We start from the raw sequence: 18,179 nt of genomic DNA, 5'->3' as shown, positions 1-18,179 counted from the left end.
ATTTGCCTAATTGTCACCATAAATTTACAAGATGAAGTAACTCCACCGCTTGCACCGCCTGTCCTCTTCACCACAATCCAGTTCTGAGGATTGGAATTCTAGCTCTGTCATATATGTTATAACTGAAGAAAGAACTACTGAGTAAAACATGCAGGAAATTGTGACACATTTATTAAATCGCAGATGAGGGACATCAGAGAGACATTTCCGGGGACAGTTGTATTTTGGGATGGTTCTTCTCCAGTTGTCCCTGGAAATGAGGACTAGTTAGCAGGTGTGGTACAAAGGGGTTCTGTTCAGAGCTGTTGGAGGACCCAGTGTATGTGCACTGCCAGGAGCTCTGCCCTCATCTGGAGACAGTGTGGACTGAATATAATGCTGTACTGACAGGATGATGAATATGATGGTAACCCCGTGCCCTGCTCCTCCCTTCCAGGGAGAGGCTCCTTCGAGGCACCTGAAGAGCAGAGCAGAGGCATGATCAAAGCGGAGAGTGCAGAAGAGGAACAGTGGAGGCCAGACTCAACAGAAGAGAGACAGGTCCTCCCTGAGCCCACCACTGCGCGGAGTGCAGAGGAAGATCAGGCAGCAGATGATGGACAGATGGACTGGACAGTCGAAGAGCCTCCAATTAGCTCTGTGGAAGTTGGGGAATGTCCACTCAGTCTGTCCAGCAACCAGATTATAACACATGATGGACCCAGGAGAGATGGTGAAATACAATCTATAGACACCCCCAAGAGGGAAGAGAGGTCTGAAGATTGTGAGGAGGACATGAAGAGAGTGGACACTCCGCAATCTTCACAGTATAATGAAAGCAGAGTGACACATAAAGATCCCGAAAAAGAAATACAGAATAATAGAAATGCACCAAATGGATCCAAAACTGAATTGCAACTGAGCAACAACACAGTGGAGACCACCACTCACATTCCTGGAACTAATGAAGGGCATACTGAGGAGGTCCAGGGCACACCACTATTGGAATCTAAACCCCAAGATGAAGAACATACCGAGGAGGTCCAGGGCACACCACCATTGGAATCTAAACCCAAAGATGAAGAAAATAATGAAGAGGTCCAGGGCACACCACTAATGGAATCTAAACCCCAAGATGAAGAACATACTGAGGAGGTCCAGGGCACACCACTAATGGAATCTAAACCCCAAGATGAAGAAAATAATGAAGAGGTCCAGGGCACACCACTATTGGAATCTAAACCCAAAGATGAAGAAAATAACGAAGAGGTCCAGGGCACACCACTAATGGAATCTAAACCCAAAGATGAAGAAAATAACGAAGAGGTCCAGGGCACACCACTATTGGAATCTAAACCCAAAGATGAAGAAAATAACGAAGAGGTCCAGGGCACACCACTAATGGAATCTAAACCCCAAGATGAAGAACATACTGAGGAGGTCCAGGGCACACCAATACTGGAATCTGAACCCCAAGATGAAGAACATACTGAGGACGTCCAGGGCACACCAATACTGGAATCTGAACCCCAAGATGGAGAACATACTGAGGAGACCCAGGGCACACCACTACTGGAATCTGAACCCCAAGAGTCACCAAAGATCCTCAACATGGAGAAGATGATATCTGACGAAGAAGCAGCGGAATGTTGTCGATTAGAAGACCAGACACCCAATGGAACAGATAGCGAAAAAAGAGAGCAAATATCCAAAACAGAAGATGCTGAGGACGTTATGGAAGATCCACCAAAGGAAGACCAGCAGGTTATAGATGAGAATATAATAAAATGCTCTGAAGAGGACGTTGTGGAAAACATATACCTGCCACAAGACTCCAACAGCATCACAGGTCAAGTTCACGAAGGTGATGGGGCACATTTAGGAGACATAGAAGATGATAGTGGACATACTGTGATGTCCAAGGTCAATATACAGCCCAAAGTTATTGCTATGCACCTTTCTGCAGAGGAAGATCAAGCTTGGGAACTGGATGATGCCTTTCAGGCAGTCGCGGATGACACACCAATGGATGCAGCTGAAATATCACCCACAAATGACATTGAAAGACCCAGAGATGAGAAAGTCAGTAATGATCTCCAGCAAAATGAACCGCCACATCTAAAGAGTTCACTTTTATTTCCAGAAACCCAGAATGATACAGAAGAAGATATAGGAATGAAACGTGCAGACAGTTCAGAAATGGAGCCCCACCATGAAGACAGAATGATCCAGACTGAGGAGCAGCACACTCAAACTGAGGACACCATGTGTCAGACAGATGAAGAAAGAGAGATGTCATATGATGAAGACCTACCAGTGCAGACAGAGGATAGACAAACCCAAACCACACCACCCATGGAGAAAGATGTCCATCCAGAGGAGACAGAAGGGCACACAGAGGGTCCGCAAGAGTCATTCCACATACCCAGTGATGAGCTTGTCCAAGAGGAAAATTCTGACCACAACGAGGAGCACAGTTTGGATGTAGATCAATCGAACAGAGCCTGTGACCAGGGTCAGGACGTGCCAACTAAAGACATACCCCAAGCAGAGGAGATCATGGTGTCAGATCTGTGTCATGTAGAGGAGATTGGAGAACACAATCCACCAAATAGGGAGAAGCTGGAGATCCTAACAGAGTCTTCTTCATGTAAATCTACAGAGGAGATACAACAAACTGAAGGTATACTGATAACAAGATTAAACCTACGGTCTCTGTATAGAATTTAGATGACGTGAATGAAAACCTCTGGGGCAAAACCCAACATATGAGCATGGAGGGAATCACTCTGACCCTCATTCCAAAACCCATGACTTTTCTACTCATACATAGGCTGGGGAGGCTTTGATACTCATATAAAGATAAAGCAGGCTTTCATACTCGTATACAGGTTGAGGAGGCTCCCATACTCATATTTAGGTGGACAAGACTTTCATACCCATAGTTAGGTGAAGAGACATCCATACTCCTACACAGGAGGGGAGGGTTTCATACCTATATTTAGGAGGAGGAGGTTTCCATACTTATACATAGGTTGAGGAGGCATCCATACTCATATTTAAGTGGAGTTTGCTTTTATGCTCATATTTAGGTAGACAGGATTCAATATTCATACATAGGTGAAGAGGCTGTTATACTCATATACAGGCTGCAAAGGCATTCATTCTCATATTTAGGAGGAAAAGTCTTTCACACTCATATTTAGGTGGAGAGGTTTCTATACTCGTATTAAAGGTGGACGAGGCTTCCATACTGGTATTTAGGTGGACGAGGCTTCCATACTCGTATTTAGGTGGACGAGGCTTCCATACTGGTATTTAGGTGGACGAGGCTTCCATACTGGTATTTAGGTGGACGAGGCTTCCATACTGGTATTTAGGTGGAAGAGGCTTCCATACTCGTATTTAGGTGGACGAGGCTTCCATACTCGTATTTAGGTGGACAAGGCTTCCATACTACAATTTAAGTGAAGGAGGCTTCCATACTCATACATAAGTAAGGAGGCTGTCATACTAATATTTAGGTTGCGGAGGCATCCATGGCTTTCATACTCATATTTAGGTAGGGAGACATTCACAGTCAAATTTAGGTGGACAAGGCTTTCATACTCATACATAAGAAAGGAGGCTGTCATACTAATATTTAGGTTGCGGAGGCATCCATGGCTTTCATACTCATATTTATTTAGGAAGACATTCACAGTCATATTTAGGTGGACAAGGCTTTCATACTCAGGTGGCTACTTAGGTGGTTTCCATGCTCATATTTAAGTGTTGGAGACTTCCATACTCAAATTTAGATGGAGGAGGCTTGCATACTCCTGAGACCTCTCAGATCAGGGGCTGGCAGAGTGTCAAATGAGTACAAGAGGTATCCCCTGCAGGAAAGATAGCATATGGCTGTGCTGAGTGGTGACTGGGAGGATGAAGGAAATATCTGGTTTTGGGCACAATAGTCATTGAGTTTGTGATGGCAGAATAAGACAGAGGATACAGGTTTAGATACCCAAGGTAGCAAAACACTGGTTCCTCTCAATAAAGGAAAGGGATTGTTGAGGAGGGCTCCTGATAGGTGAGCACAGATTTAAATAATAAACAACATATTGAAGAAATACATATAGCTTTATTAAATTTTTAAAAAGGATTAAAAAAGATCTCATGATACAATATACAACACATCCATAGTAGTCTCAACCAAGAGGGGACGGTCTGACGCGTTTCGCCCTGGGGCGGGCTTTCTCAAAGACCACGTAGAGTCTCAGGTAGACTATTACAAAAGAAAAGATATATCATTAGTTACAACATTATTTTCAACAACATTCTGATCTCTCTTATAAATGACTATTACAATCATATTTAAATATGAGATTTACAAGAGTTGAATTATGCTCACCACATTACAGATAATGATGGATAATGGTGCTGAACAACCATGAGGTCAGGTCACTGGTCATGCACATGACACCACACACAACCACAGGGAGCCAAGATGAAGGGGCTCATAGCCCAAGGAAAAGACCAGGGCTAATCCCAAAGGGGGGAGGGGGGGGGTGTCGAGTCCGGTATTATCCAGGGGTCACAACGAATTCTAAGATAGATGGAGCCGGAAAAACACCCGATATGTCCCCCACAATATGTAGGCATACATGTAGGGGTCTGAAACAGAAGAAGGGGCAATAATAAGCCAACTCCCAATACTTGGAAGGAGCTTCCCCTCATACTAAGGGTCACTTCACTCCAGTCCCACAGTTCACTATTCCCATCATATCTCCCAGCTATCCCAAACAAAAAGAGCCAGCATGATACATTTGCTGCCCAAGACGAATATTGGTCAGATTTGTGATGGCAGAACTTCCAGCTTGCCATTACCTCTGCTGACCTTCTCTGTGCTCCCCTCTGATCCTGTTTCTAGTCAGTTACTTAGGACTTTACTTCCCCGACTTAAAAGTTCCACCTGCCATGCTCTGTCCAATGAGAGCACTATTTTTGCTCTTATTGATCAGTAAGGTTCTCTTTTTGCATAGGCTAATCGTGGCTTTGTATGGCTTAACCCAAAACGAATAAAGAGGAACCAGTATCAGAGGGTACACAGAGGTGGATTCTCTGGATCCCAGGGCAAACCTTCAATTTTATACATATCATGTAGTCCATGTTCTGTGTTCTTTTATCTTCATTGTGCATTTGTAATGATAATGTTGTATAGCACTGACATACTCCACTGGATGCACAAATCATATGACGATTGTCAGTACTGTGTGTGCCGTGTATAGGCAGGTGCCTACTAATGGCGCTGGTATTAGGCATAGATTATGCGCTGCCCACATAGGGAGGAGTAATGCGGGTACTGCATTATTCCTAGGCTTTTTTGGGTTCTGCCCTCCACCCTGTGCTGCATATAAATAGGGGGAAGGCTGGGCTCAGAGAGTTGGGACTGCATGGGAAAGAAGCAAGAAGTCCACCAGTGAAGATGTAACTAACCACAAGCAATCTGCTATCTCCCTGCATGGGAAGCTACCTCACAAGGACTCTTCCAGTTATGGACTACCACCTGAAAAGATATGCCTGGGACAGCCTGGGACTAGATAGAAAAGGACTCTATCTAAATGCACTTTGAGGTGTATTGCTGCAGGATCACAAGTAAAGTTATTAAATGTTCAAAAGCCTGGTCTGAAGTTATTTGTAACAGGTTGCATGGTGGTATTTGGCATATCAAAAGAACAGGGCCTGAAAAGCACACACAGGGTTGAAGAGGATAGTATGGAAGGCCATTATGAAGGGTTTACTCAGCAAAGGTGGAAGGAATATAGTTGCTATGGGTAACCATAAACTGATGGGAATGTAATAGCAGCCAGACAGCGGAGAGTGGTACCAGGCATGTGTGACAGGTCCTCTGGTAGTGAGGGGGTTGGAATTCTGTTTCTCTCCCTGGTGGTTGGTTCCCCAAAACCCATCCTATGGTACAGCGAGCCCATGAACCTAGCTGCATGGTACGCAGGGGCAGACTGGCAACTTTCGGCCAAGAGGGTAAGTACAAACCAGAGGCCCATGGTGCAGTGACTTGGCCCCCCTCCCACTCTCCCTCTTCCTGTCCTCCTCCTGACCCCCATTCCAAGCTGAAGCCCTGCTCCAGATACTCTCCACTCCACTTACCGGCTGAATCAGGGTTCCCGACCTGGTCAGCAGGGGGCATTTGGGGGGAGCTGGGACAGCTCGATTGGGGCTGGCTGGGTGAGAGTCTCCAGTGGGGCATGGAACCAGCCTCTGCTCAGACACAGTTTTCACCATTCTTTCTTGGGGGGGGGGGGGTCCTGGTCTTCATCCCGCACTCAGTAGGTCAGCAGTGGGGACTTTTTACTTCCCTTCACCAGGAATCCTTTAGGCATGTCTGTGGCAGAAGCGGTGCAGCCTTTTTACAGGACATCAGAGTGGCCCAGGGGGCAATTGCCCCCCTGCTCCCTGGCCCAGTCCTCCCCTGATGGTACGGGAGAGTTGAAGGGGTTAGATAAGTGCATGCACGAGGTCAGCGCTTAGTGCACGGCAGACCCCATTCTGTCACTGGGCATGAGGTGGCAGAGACAAGCTAGACTGGTGGAGCAGGATACAGGCTCAACCATGTCTCTCTCTAAATGCTATTGTTTGGAGGTCAAGGTATGCAGAGAAATGGGACGGAGTGCTTCACAGATGGGATCTCTATGTTGCTACACAGCTACACACAGTGTACGGCTCAATTCTAAGTCAGGGTTCTACCTTAATGTTGACTTTCACATGAACATGGCCCCGTCTGGCCCAGGGGACAGATAAGCACCCCACGTGCAGAGCGAGTAGGCCCCGCCCACAGATGTACGCAGTGTTGTGTAATACAATGAGGGTAATCCATAGCAAGCAATCAGTAGTCATCTTTCAGTGAAGTGGGGAAAGAGAATTTTAGTTGGTTACTATTGGTAAGTGCACACTTCTACCGCTCCTCCCCCACTCACTTTGTCTTTACAGTGAGTGCATTGTGTGCAGTGTCTAGTACATGGAGCCCTAACCCTACTCTGATCTTACAGCCATAGAGGAGTTGGTGGACCAGAGTGTGGTGACTGAAGAAATGGAGTCTCACCTGGAGGTGGAGGCCACAAAAGAAATGGAGTCTCACCTGGAGGCAGAGGCCACAAAAGAAGTGACCGTCGAGGAGGATGGGATGAGCCTGACCATTCCAATTGTCATGCCGAAAGCGGAGGTGGAGGTTCGAGGGTGAGCATGGAGTACATAATTTCACACCACTGGAGACATCTTCTGTACAACACACATTTCTGGACACAATGACAGGGATCAGCCAGACTCACCGTTCTCAAATCAAAATTCCCAACAGAAATTTGGGATTTTTAGTGAAATTCATTGGAGTCAATGCTGGTGGAATAATGTTTTCTCGGGGTGTTTAGGGGTTGGTCTTTACATGAATCCCGAGGGCTCTCCTTTCTGTTCGCTGCTTTTCTTTTTTTTCTTTTTTATTCATTTATAAAATGATCAAATAACCACAAAATACACAAAAAAAATGAAGCATTATGGGAAGGGTTTGAAGGTAAATTCATTTCAAATCCTTTCAAATTCAACCATTTGAAAGGAAGATTAGTCATTTTTCAGCAAAATCTTTTTCTTTTTACCAAATTGGCCATTCATCCCCAATCATCAGAAGGTAGAAAAAGACGTAAAATGTAAACGAACATCTGAGGACACCTAAGAGGCTGCCATACTTCATACCCACACAGGGTCGGTGCTACCACTAGGCAAGTTAGGCAGTCGCCTAGGGCGCACTGCCGCCTAGGGCGCCTGGCCGCTGGTTTCCCCCTCTTAGTATGTCCCTCTCCTCTCCGTTCGCGGCTCTGCAAAGACTCATCAGGGTCTCCCTCCGAGTCCCTGACAGTCTGAGATGTGTCACCCACACAGACTATGTATCTGTCCCTACCCCTACACCAAGCAGGGAAAGCTGCTATGCATTGTAAGGGCAGAGACCCACATAAGAGTATCCATAACACTACACATAATACCCTCCCATAAATCCATGTATGACAAAGTCATCAGATTTGCAACTGTGATAACTTCTACCGCCCCTCACAAAATGTCATTTACTTGCAGGATGGACAGAGAAGTCATCGAGTCTGAGAATGAGTAAGTGAATATAGCTCTGACATATACCATAGTGCTGTACAGAGAACACTGAGCCTGTCATATCAGTCTCTGCACCAGAGAAGCTTAAGCTGGCCATACACAGTTTGAATCTTGGCCGGTTTAGCAGGAACCAACCGAAATTCGGACCGCTAATGGGCAGGCTGAATGTACCAAGTTGATCAATCGATCAACTTGGGTACAACCAGCCTGCCAGGTTCTCTAATGATTATTGCTAGCGGCTGCTATAGCCGCTAGCGATAATCACTGTCTTCTCCTGGCGAGGGCGGCGTCCCCGCTCGCCCTAGCCAGGAGCAGACAATTGCTCAGCAGGAGGGTTTCCCCTGTTAGCACTGTCTATGTTGATGGGGGATTCCTGTTAATTTCTTTCCTGCAACCCGTGGTTGCAGGAAATGCATTTTTCACCATGTATGGCCTGCCTTACACTCTAATGTCCCCCCACAGTCATACACTATTATTATTATACATTACATAGCTCTGACATATACCACAATACTGTACAGAGAAAACTGAGCTAGTCACATTAGTCTCTGCACCAGAAAAGTTTACACTCTAATGTCACCCCCCCCCCCCCCCCCCACAGTCACACACTATTAATATTTTACATTACATAGCTCTGACATATACCATAGTGAGGTATGGAGAACACTGAGCCAATCACATCAGTCTCTGCACCAGAGAAGTTTACACTCTAATGTCCCCCCCCCCAGTCACACACTATTAATATTATACATTACGTTGCTCTTACATATACCATAGTGAGCTACAGGGAACACTAAGCCAATCACATCAGTCTCTGCACCAGAGGAGCTTACACACTAATGTCCCCCCACAGTCACACATTATTATTATACATTTATATAGCTCTGACATATACCGCAGTGCTGTACAGAGAACACTGAGCCAGTCACATCAGTCTCTGCACCAGAGGAGCTTACACTCATATGTCCTACTATTATTATATTGAGCAGTAATAGAATGTTTTGTCTCCTCAGACGTCTGTCTTGGATTCTGGAGGAAGATGAAGATGAATCAGAGTAAGATAATGCAGAGGATGTGTGGTATGTGGGGTTAGGCTGACCATACACTATGCAATCTCATTGTACAAACTCCTTCAGATCTACCATCAACTATGTAATACAAGGACCTGCCTGCTTGGATGCAAACTGAATGTTGCGCTTAGGTTTATCCTCATATACATAGTTGATGGTAAGTTTAAAGGAGATTGTATAATGTATGATCAGCCTTATACAGAGATGACTGGAAGATGCTTACAGAGAATATTGGAATATTCAGGGCTATACAGAGATGGTTGGGGGGTATATTATTGGTATTATAATATTGGGGGTATATAGAGAGCGTTGGAATAATTGGAGGTATAAAGAGAATATTTGGGGTTATAAAGAAATGATTGAGGGCATATAGAGCAGATTGGGTTTATATAGAGAATAGTTTGGGTATAATCTTAGGGGTATATAAAGAATATTATTGGTAATATAATATAGGGGCATATAGAGTTTATAAAGATTATTAGGGATATTTAATTGGGGTTACATAGAGAAAATTTGTGGTATATATTGGAGTATATAGAGATTATTTGGGATATATTATTGGGATTATATAGAGAATTGTGAGGGTATATAGAGAATATTTGGGTATATTATTGGGGTTATATAGAAAATATTGGGGGTATATAGAGAATATTGGGGGTATATATATATTTATTGGGGTAAATAGATATTATTTGGTGTATATTATTGGGGGTATAAAGAAAATATTGGGGGTATATAGAAAATATTTGGGGTTTATTATTGATAATATAATATTAGTGGTACATAGAGAATATTTTGGGGTATATATATAGATTATTGGGTATATATTGTGGGAGGTATAGATAGAATATTTTGGGTACATATAGATTCAAGGGGTATATTATTGGGGGTATATAGAGAATATTTGGGGGTATATATAAATTATTGGAGGTACTGTATATTATGGGGGGTATATAGATAATTATGGTGGTATATAAAGAATATTGGGGGTATATGAAGAATATTTGGGATATATTGGGGAGGTATATAGAGAATATTGGGAGTATACAAAGATGATTGGTGATATATAGAGAATATTGGAATAGTGAGGGTATGTATAGATTGGGGTATATTACAGGGGTATATAGAGAATATTGGGGGTATGCAAAGATTATTGGAATATATGGAGTACCTATAGGTAGCAGTGATCTCTTCTCTATACAGATTTGAAGGAACAATCTATCTTTTTGCAGGTTGCAGATGTCGTGTTATCACAGTGAGAGCGAGGAGGAAATGAAGATGACGCAGTAAGTTATGATAATGATGCAGTGATGTACTTCTTCCCGCAGATGGTCTCTTAGCAACATTGGTCCTCCATAGTTACCTGTCGGCTTCTCTTAGTAACGCTCCCCAGGCTGGCCCATCTCTCAGGCAGGGAGGATCAGGTTACACACAAGCGGATTAGCAGTGAATAATCTGATGGGACTCAGCGCCTGCCAATATGAGATCGAAGGTCCATCGCAAAGTAGGTCCCACTCTGTCCTCCCCCCAGCTATATAATTATTATGGGGTCCCCTCTGTTCTCCTCTCAGCTATAAACTTAATATTGGGTTCCCTCTGTCCCCCCCCCCATCACAAACCTAATACAAACCTAAAATGTGTTACCATTTGTTCCTCCCCCCAATTATAGACTTACTATAGGGTCCCCTCTGTCTTCCACCAGCTATAGACTTAATATAGGGTCCCCTCTGTCTTCCACCAGCTATAGACTTAATATTAAGTTCCCTTTGCCCCCCCCCCCCCCCATCAAAAACCTAATACAAACCTAATATGGGTTACCGATTGTTCCTCCCCCCAATTATAGACCTAATATAGGGTCCCCTCTGTCCTGACCCAGCTATAGACTTAATATAGGGTCTCCTCAGCTATAGACTTAATATTAAGTTCCCTTTGCCCCCCCCCCCCCCATCACAAACCTAATACAAACCTAATATGGGTTACCGATTGTTCCTCCCCCCCAATTATAGACCTAATATAGGTTCCCCTCTGTCCTGACCCAGCTATAGACTTAATATAGGGTCTCCTCAGCTATAGACTTAATATTAAGTTCCCTTTGCCCCCCCCCCCCCCATCACAAACCTAATACAAACCTAATATGGGTTACCGATTGTTCCTCCCCCCCAATTATAGACCTAATATAGGGTCCCCTCTGTCCTCCCCTCCCAGTTATAGCTCTGTTATGGGGATTTCTCTGTCCCTCCCTCCAATTTAAGACCTACTATGGGGTCTCCTTCACCCAGCTGTAGACCTATTATTAGGCATCAGTCTGTGGGCCAATTATGGGACCCCCTTTTGTAGAAACATTATAGGGTTGACACAGTGTGGCACTGTGAGTTCTGCCACATGGCCCCATTGTTTTCATTTGCTGCTGGACACACAGGTCTGGTATCTGATATCCTGTATTCTGTACAGATGCATTGTGTATATATGATTGTATACATTCTGTGTATTTGATTGTGTGTGAGTGTGTGTGTGTATATATATATATATATATACCTTGACTATCGGACGAAATATCCTCCGTCTTCTCAACGTTCATAACCGTTTTTAGTCTACAGTGCATAAATGTTCACGAAATTTCTCGTCCGATTTTTCTTTTTTTTGGCACATTTGTTCCTAGACTTCCGGGTTGTCAGCAACTTCAGATCATGAGCGGTCTTTCGTATCCGATTTTTCACGGACGTACTGCATACATATTAAACGAAAATCGGTCGCCTGGGGACAGACGAAAAAAATTTTGGTGTTTGTCCCTCCGTTTTTTTTCGTTGAAAATGTCGGCATCGGCTGCTGAAAGTTGTGTACACAGTAGGCGAAAATTTCACATCGGGCGTGAATTTTCGGCAGATTTTCTACTAGTGTGTACCCCACTTAACTCATTGGAAGTATACAAACTCCATCTTCATTCCTACCCTATAGAACCCTCTCCTATAAAGTCTGAGGTTGATCCAGTCCCCGTGTTTATATTTTGTCTTCCTCACCTTGTAGGAGTTCAACCCTTTCCTCTCTCCTGACTGCAAAAAACTTGTGGCTGATCACCTGCCACTCCCATAGCTCCCAACTGTCCCTGGTTTTGAGGAACTGTCCCTGATTTGGAACTAATCCCCTCTGTTCCTCTTTCCTCCTCATTTGCCCCTCATTTTGGTCTGAGCTATATAGTTGTATATAAAATGCACCATTTATCTTTCAAAAAGTGTTTCCCAGAGCTAAACCTTTCATCCAATTTCTAAATTGCTGCATTTTTATACATTTCAAGCCAGTATAAAGGAATAGTAGTGGTTATTTGTAGGTTTAACTCAGGGGTGGGGAACCTTTTTTCTGCCAAGGGCCATTTGGGTATTTGTAAAATAATTCGGGGGCCGTACAAAATTATCAACTTAAAAATTAGCCTGTTATATTTGGTCAAACATTTAATTAACTCACCCCTAATGTGATGGCTGCAACTGCTTCTCTTTGGTGAGGTGTGTGATGTTAGCTGGTATTAATGATGTTGCTACTCGCAACTGGTTTTACAGCGCACTCGACTTTTTGTGGTGGTAAGTTTTAAAAAGAACTGCTGGCAGGTACTGCTGGTGGGTATAGCTGGCTGGTACTGCTGGTGGGTACAGCTGGCTGGTACTGCTGTGGGTATTGTTGGCTCAGGCTGGTACTGCTGGCTTGTACTGCTGGCTGGTACTGCTAAGGGTACTGCTGGCTGGTACTGCTGTGGGTACTGCTGGTTCTGGCTGGTACTGCTGTGAGTAATGCAGGTACTGCTGTGAGTACTGCTGGCTCTGGCTGCTACTGTTGTGAGTACTGCTGGTTCTGGCTGGTACTGCTGGCTCTGGCTGGTACTGCTGTGGGTACTGCTGGTTCTGGCTGCTACTGCTGTGAGTACTGCTGGTACTGCTGGTTCTGGCTGGTATTGCTGTGTGTGCTGCTGGCAGGAAATGCTGTCTAGGAGAAGTGTAGCAGCGCCACGCTGGAGGAAGAGGTGATGTCTCCTGTATTTGTCACATTCGGAGTGCATTTGATAGCTCTCCGCCTGTGACTCACTCAGACTGTCATAATGAAGCACAAACTATACAGGAAGCATCAGCTCCGTTCTGACATATCAGCTGAGAGAGACACAGACACAGCTGCACAGGGGGCCGGACAAAATGACTTTGGGGGCCGCATACGGCCCCCGAACCATAGGTTCCCCACCCCTGGTTTAACAAATCATTTTTTTTGTATAATTATCCTTTAAGGGGGCATGGCAGGGGGTGTGTCCTATGCCTACATACTTTTGATAATAAGTGTCCCTCGTTCCAATTTTTAAAAAGTTGGGAGGTATTCACTTACCAGACCCCGCTTTCTGGACCCTTAAATAAGGCACTTTGTGGGGTTATTGTGGACGGTGTTTGGGATTGTTCCCACAGATGACACCATGGCGGTGCAGATTATGTAGAATCTGCCCAATTTTATTGCCTCCGAGTGTGTCGGCTCTGCATCTAATTTTCCCGGCTGATACTTTTCTGTGTCTGATTGATCCCCCTATCGTGCATTGAATGCTTTGAGTACCACAGTGGCTTGGGGCAGAATGATGGTACCTACCTGGACACCATGCGGTCTATTTGAAGTGTAACTCCACTTATGGAAAATGATAATGACAAGGGAGGTTCCTCCTCTCTTTTTGTCCTGTGTACCATTATCATTGGAATTGAAAGTAAGAGAAAATCCCCAATTTCGGGTTGTCCCCAGAAAAGTAATAGAGGGGAAATCTTCCAATGTGGACAAAATTTCTGGTGACCTGGGACAGGGGCAGACTGGCAACTTTCGGCCCAGAGGGCAAGTACAAACCAGAGGCCCATGGTGCAGCGACTCCCCCTTCCCACTTTCCCTTACCCCCCCCCCTCCAACTCTCCCAACCCCCCTTCTGACCCCCATTCCAAGCTGAAGCCCTGCTCCAGATATTCTCTACTTACCAGCTGAATCCGGGTTCCCGTGCTGGCCAGCAGGGGGAAGTTGGGGGGAGGTGGGACAGCTCAGTTGAGGCTGGACAGGGCAGAACAGTTTCCAGTGGGGCATGGAACTGGCCTCTGCTCAGACACAGTTTACACCATCCATGCTGGGGGGGGGGAGAGGTTGCGCTTTGTCCTTGTCTTCAACTCGCAGGTCGCGGCAGGGACTTTTTACTTCTCTTCACCAGGAATCCTTTAGGCATGTCTGTGGCAGAAGCGGTGCAGCCTTTTACGGGCCATAAGAGTGGCCTAGGGGCCAGTTGCCCCCTTGCTCCCTTGCCCCCTGGTCCAGTCCTCCCCTGTTCTACTTTAAAGGGTAACTCCACTTTTGTGGGAAACAAGTAGAAAATAAAAAAATAATATAACATATACAATTGCAACTCAAGTCATATATTAATTGAACATTTTCAAAATGATCTTTCCTTTTAATCTGAAGCTCTGTAATTTTCTGTAAAATGTAATGCAAAATGGAGGAGCTCTGTACAAAGAATATGTACAGAACGCCCCCCCCCCCCCCAGAAACATATTTTTCTGCTTGTGTGATTTGCTCACTGATTTTCCCAGAAGTCTACACTAAGATACAAATCAGATTTTTGGCATCCCTTGCAACAAAAATGTCATTTTTTGGTGAGATACTCCCAATAGGAAATCCCATCTAAAGGGATGCAGACCATGCAATGTTCCTCATTAGAGCCCTGCAGGTGCAGCAGCCGATTGATAAATATGAAACCACTCCCATACAGACGCACTTTCCACATGGGCACAGACAAACAAACAGACAGGGATTTCTTCAGAATAACAAAAGGAAGGAATCCAAAATCCTTGTAATGTACAGAGATCACCCAGAGGGGAATGCTTTTTTCTTAACAAGAGTGGAGTTACTATTTAACCATCTGGTAATCCCAGAGCTCTGATGTGGGATTGGCATCACTTTAACAGTGGTTAACCCTATAAGGGTATCTTAGCAAAAGCCCTTTCTTGCAAAATTCCGACTGTACTGATTTGTATTTTTTAACTGCTTTATTAAACTTCGTTGGCTACATTTTGAAGTAGACCGGTAACTTTTACTATCTTTAAAATACTAAAAGGCTTAAGTAGCACTTGTGTATATTATATTAATTGTCTGAATAAATCTCCTTTAAACTTGCTCCCTATCTCTGCTGGAGAGGGATTTGTTTTTTACTGAGACCAGTCTTCGTGCAGACGGCAGTCTAATCCACTATGCTGTGACTGCCCTGATGGAGGTTAGTAGCTTGGGGGGGTTAAAACAATTCCCTGAGTGCGGATAGGAATCTGTACCCCCCATCCACCTATCAGACACCCCCTGCCCCCCACTGGGTGTAGAAGGGGGATTAAGCCAATAGTAGCAAGTGCCAAAATGTTTGTGGCATGCAATGAAATAGCACCAATTGACTTCTGTACAAACAGACTGTTGGATTAGTGTATTCCGGTGGCAGGGAAGTCTCCTCGCTGTCAGAATACAAAGGTTCAGTGGGGAGGATTCCCCAATACATATCGAGTGTGTGTATAGGAATCAAGTCATTTTTGTTCATTCAACCCATTGGTTAAATGGGGAAAAAAAATAGATTCATCTATGGCCTGCTTTAGACCCTCTGGACAAGCACTTCAGACCATGTTTGGGAGATTGTTCATTCTCAAGGGATGGTATTTCCAACCCCAGCAGATGAGATTTTAGGACAGGTACTATCAGTGGTGTATTTTGGTTTTGAGCTGCCCTAGGCAAGACTAAAATTGGGTGCCCACTCCCCCTCCTTTGTAAATTTGCCCCACCTCCTCCTGTTTAACGGATGTGACTCCCTCCAAAATTGAAGGACTACAAGTCCCAGAAAGAACCCCTGAGATCTCACGGGGTGGGGGGGGGGGGTGAGAGGGGGTGGGAAAGAGAGAGAGGGGGGTGGGTATGGGAGGGTGAGGGAGGATGAGAGATGGAGAAGGTGGTGGGAGAGAGAGAGAGAGAGAGAGGGTGATGGGGAGAGAGAGGGTGTTGGGAGATAGAGAGGGGGGATGAGAGAGAGGGGGGATGGGAGAGAGAGGGGGGATGGGAGAGAGGGGGAGGGATGAGAGAGAGAGGGGGGATGAGAGAGGGTAGATGAGAGAGAGGGGGGGTGGAAGGGAGAGAGAGGGGGGGTGAGAGAGAGAGAGAGGGAGGGATGAGAGAGATAGAGAGAGAGAGAGATGGGGATGAGAGAGAGGGGGTAAGAGAGAGAGAGGGGGGATGAAAGGGAGAGAGAAAGAGAGAGAGGGGGTGGGAAAGAGAGAGAGGAGGGGATGATAGAAGGAGAGAGCAAGGGATGAGAGAGATAGAGGAGGGTGAGAAGGGTGAGAGAGAGTGAGGGGGATGAGAAAGAGAGGGAGGGGGTGAGAGAGGGAGCGGGATAGAGAGAGAGAGAGGGGGTGGGAGAGAGTGAGGGGAGAGAGAGGGGGGGTGGGAGAGAGTGAGGGGAGAGAGAGAGATGGGTGGGAGAGAGAGGAAGAGGTGGTGGGAGAGGGAGCAGGATAGAGAGAGAGGGGGTGGGAGAGAGTGAGGGGGGAGAGAGAGAGAGGGGGTGGTGGGAGAAGGTGCGACATCACTGGTTGCTAGACGCCAGGTGGCTCTAGCAACCAGTGGCTAATAGAGTCTCAGATGGAGGCAGCGGTGGCTAATTTGCTGCCCCCCTGCAAAGTGCCACCCTAGGCCTGGGCCTTGTTGGCCTAGGCCAAAATACAGCACTGGGTACTATTGTTGCTCAGAGGCTAACCTATTTTCACCTTTCCATAGCTGTTTCTTTTCAGAAGTACCTCCATTTCTCAATGGATCAATACATTATAGGAGTTTGACTGGCTAGTGAATCAAAAAAAGGGTCTTCTGACCCCTACACAAATCGTTGTGTATCAGGGAGTCCAATTCAGCATGGTTCAAAATATGCTATTTCTGCCACTAGACAACATAAAAGTGGTAAGGTGCTGGATTCCCTGGCTTTCCTCTCTTCACTTGTCAGTGTCTGAATGCCTGATGACGATCAGTACTATGGTCTGAGAGGTCTCAGTGGAGAAGGCACAATTCCAGAAGTTTTTTTTCTCCAACAATATACATGCACCAATTATTCAAATCTCACAGACAAGGATAAAGAGCCTTTGGTGGTGAACATAGTAGAAAATCTTTTCAGCTTTCAAACAGTGGCCCAAAATCATTAGAATTTACCTGTTCATGGAGTTGTTTCAATCATTCTAGATTTCCAGCCAGCCTTTTGCTCCCTGTGCCTTTCATCAATTTCTTAAATCTCGCTGTGGCTGGACAAAAAGACAGTGGTGTACTACATCACGAGTCAGGTTGGAATCTGCAGCACTAGTCTACTGAGAGAGGTAGAGTTGATCATGACCTTTCAGAGAGAAATCTCTCCAACATTTCAGCAATCTATATGCTAAGAATTCTGGGAGGACTCCATATTCCGTGTCCAAATTGCACAATAAATGGCCTCTTCATCCAGACTCCTCCAAGCGGATTGTCTAGGATTCCAGAATCAGATCTGTTTGCATTGCCTTACATGTGCAAGCTAGAGAGTTTTTCACAAGGGGCCAATATCAGCAAGTCCTGGAAGAGGTTTCCTAAACCGTATGCTTTCAATCAGTCCTCAGCATATTCAGATTAAGACTACCGTTAAAACAACAGAAACCATTGCAGTGATTCCCTGTTAGCCACACAAGCTTTTGTTCCTTCCCCTGCTTCAAACTCAGTTATTGTGACCCAATCCCTCTATCTGTTAAACCTCATACACACGCACCGATTGTTGGCCGACCGATCGGCCGACTTTTGTCCAGTGTTGTTGTGTTGGTTGAAATGTGCTCTAGACTGCACATGAATTTTTTCGGCCAACAACAACCAACTTCAAAAGTGATGTCATGTGATGGTTTACTTTCCGTGTGTTTTTTCTTCTCTGATTTTTGTCTGCCGAAATCTGTA

The 18,179-nt window shown here is 45.2% G+C and overlaps 1 protein-coding gene across 1 annotated transcript in view; it reads left to right on the top strand.

Annotated features, from left to right (window-relative positions):
* CNGB1 (cyclic nucleotide gated channel subunit beta 1) overlaps window positions 1-18,179 on the top strand; it is a 107,120-nt gene that overhangs the window by 55,665 nt on the left and 33,276 nt on the right. Inside the window, exons 18-23 of the mRNA XM_082271041.1 lie at window positions 437-2,662; window positions 7,029-7,215; window positions 8,098-8,130; window positions 9,144-9,185; window positions 10,433-10,486; window positions 10,693-10,704. Of these exons, the coding sequence (XP_082127167.1) occupies window positions 437-2,662; window positions 7,029-7,215; window positions 8,098-8,130; window positions 9,144-9,185; window positions 10,433-10,486; window positions 10,693-10,704 (2,554 nt within the window). The remainder of the gene's footprint in view (window positions 1-436; window positions 2,663-7,028; window positions 7,216-8,097; window positions 8,131-9,143; window positions 9,186-10,432; window positions 10,487-10,692; window positions 10,705-18,179) is intronic.

Source organism: Pelophylax lessonae (genome assembly GCF_965119305.1).
Source record: "Pelophylax lessonae genome assembly, chromosome: 10".
In the NCBI taxonomy this organism is placed as follows: Eukaryota; Metazoa; Chordata; class Amphibia; order Anura; family Ranidae; genus Pelophylax; species Pelophylax lessonae.
The sequence above is the reverse complement of the archived record's forward strand: the minus strand, read 5'-3'. Positions and strand labels throughout refer to the sequence as shown.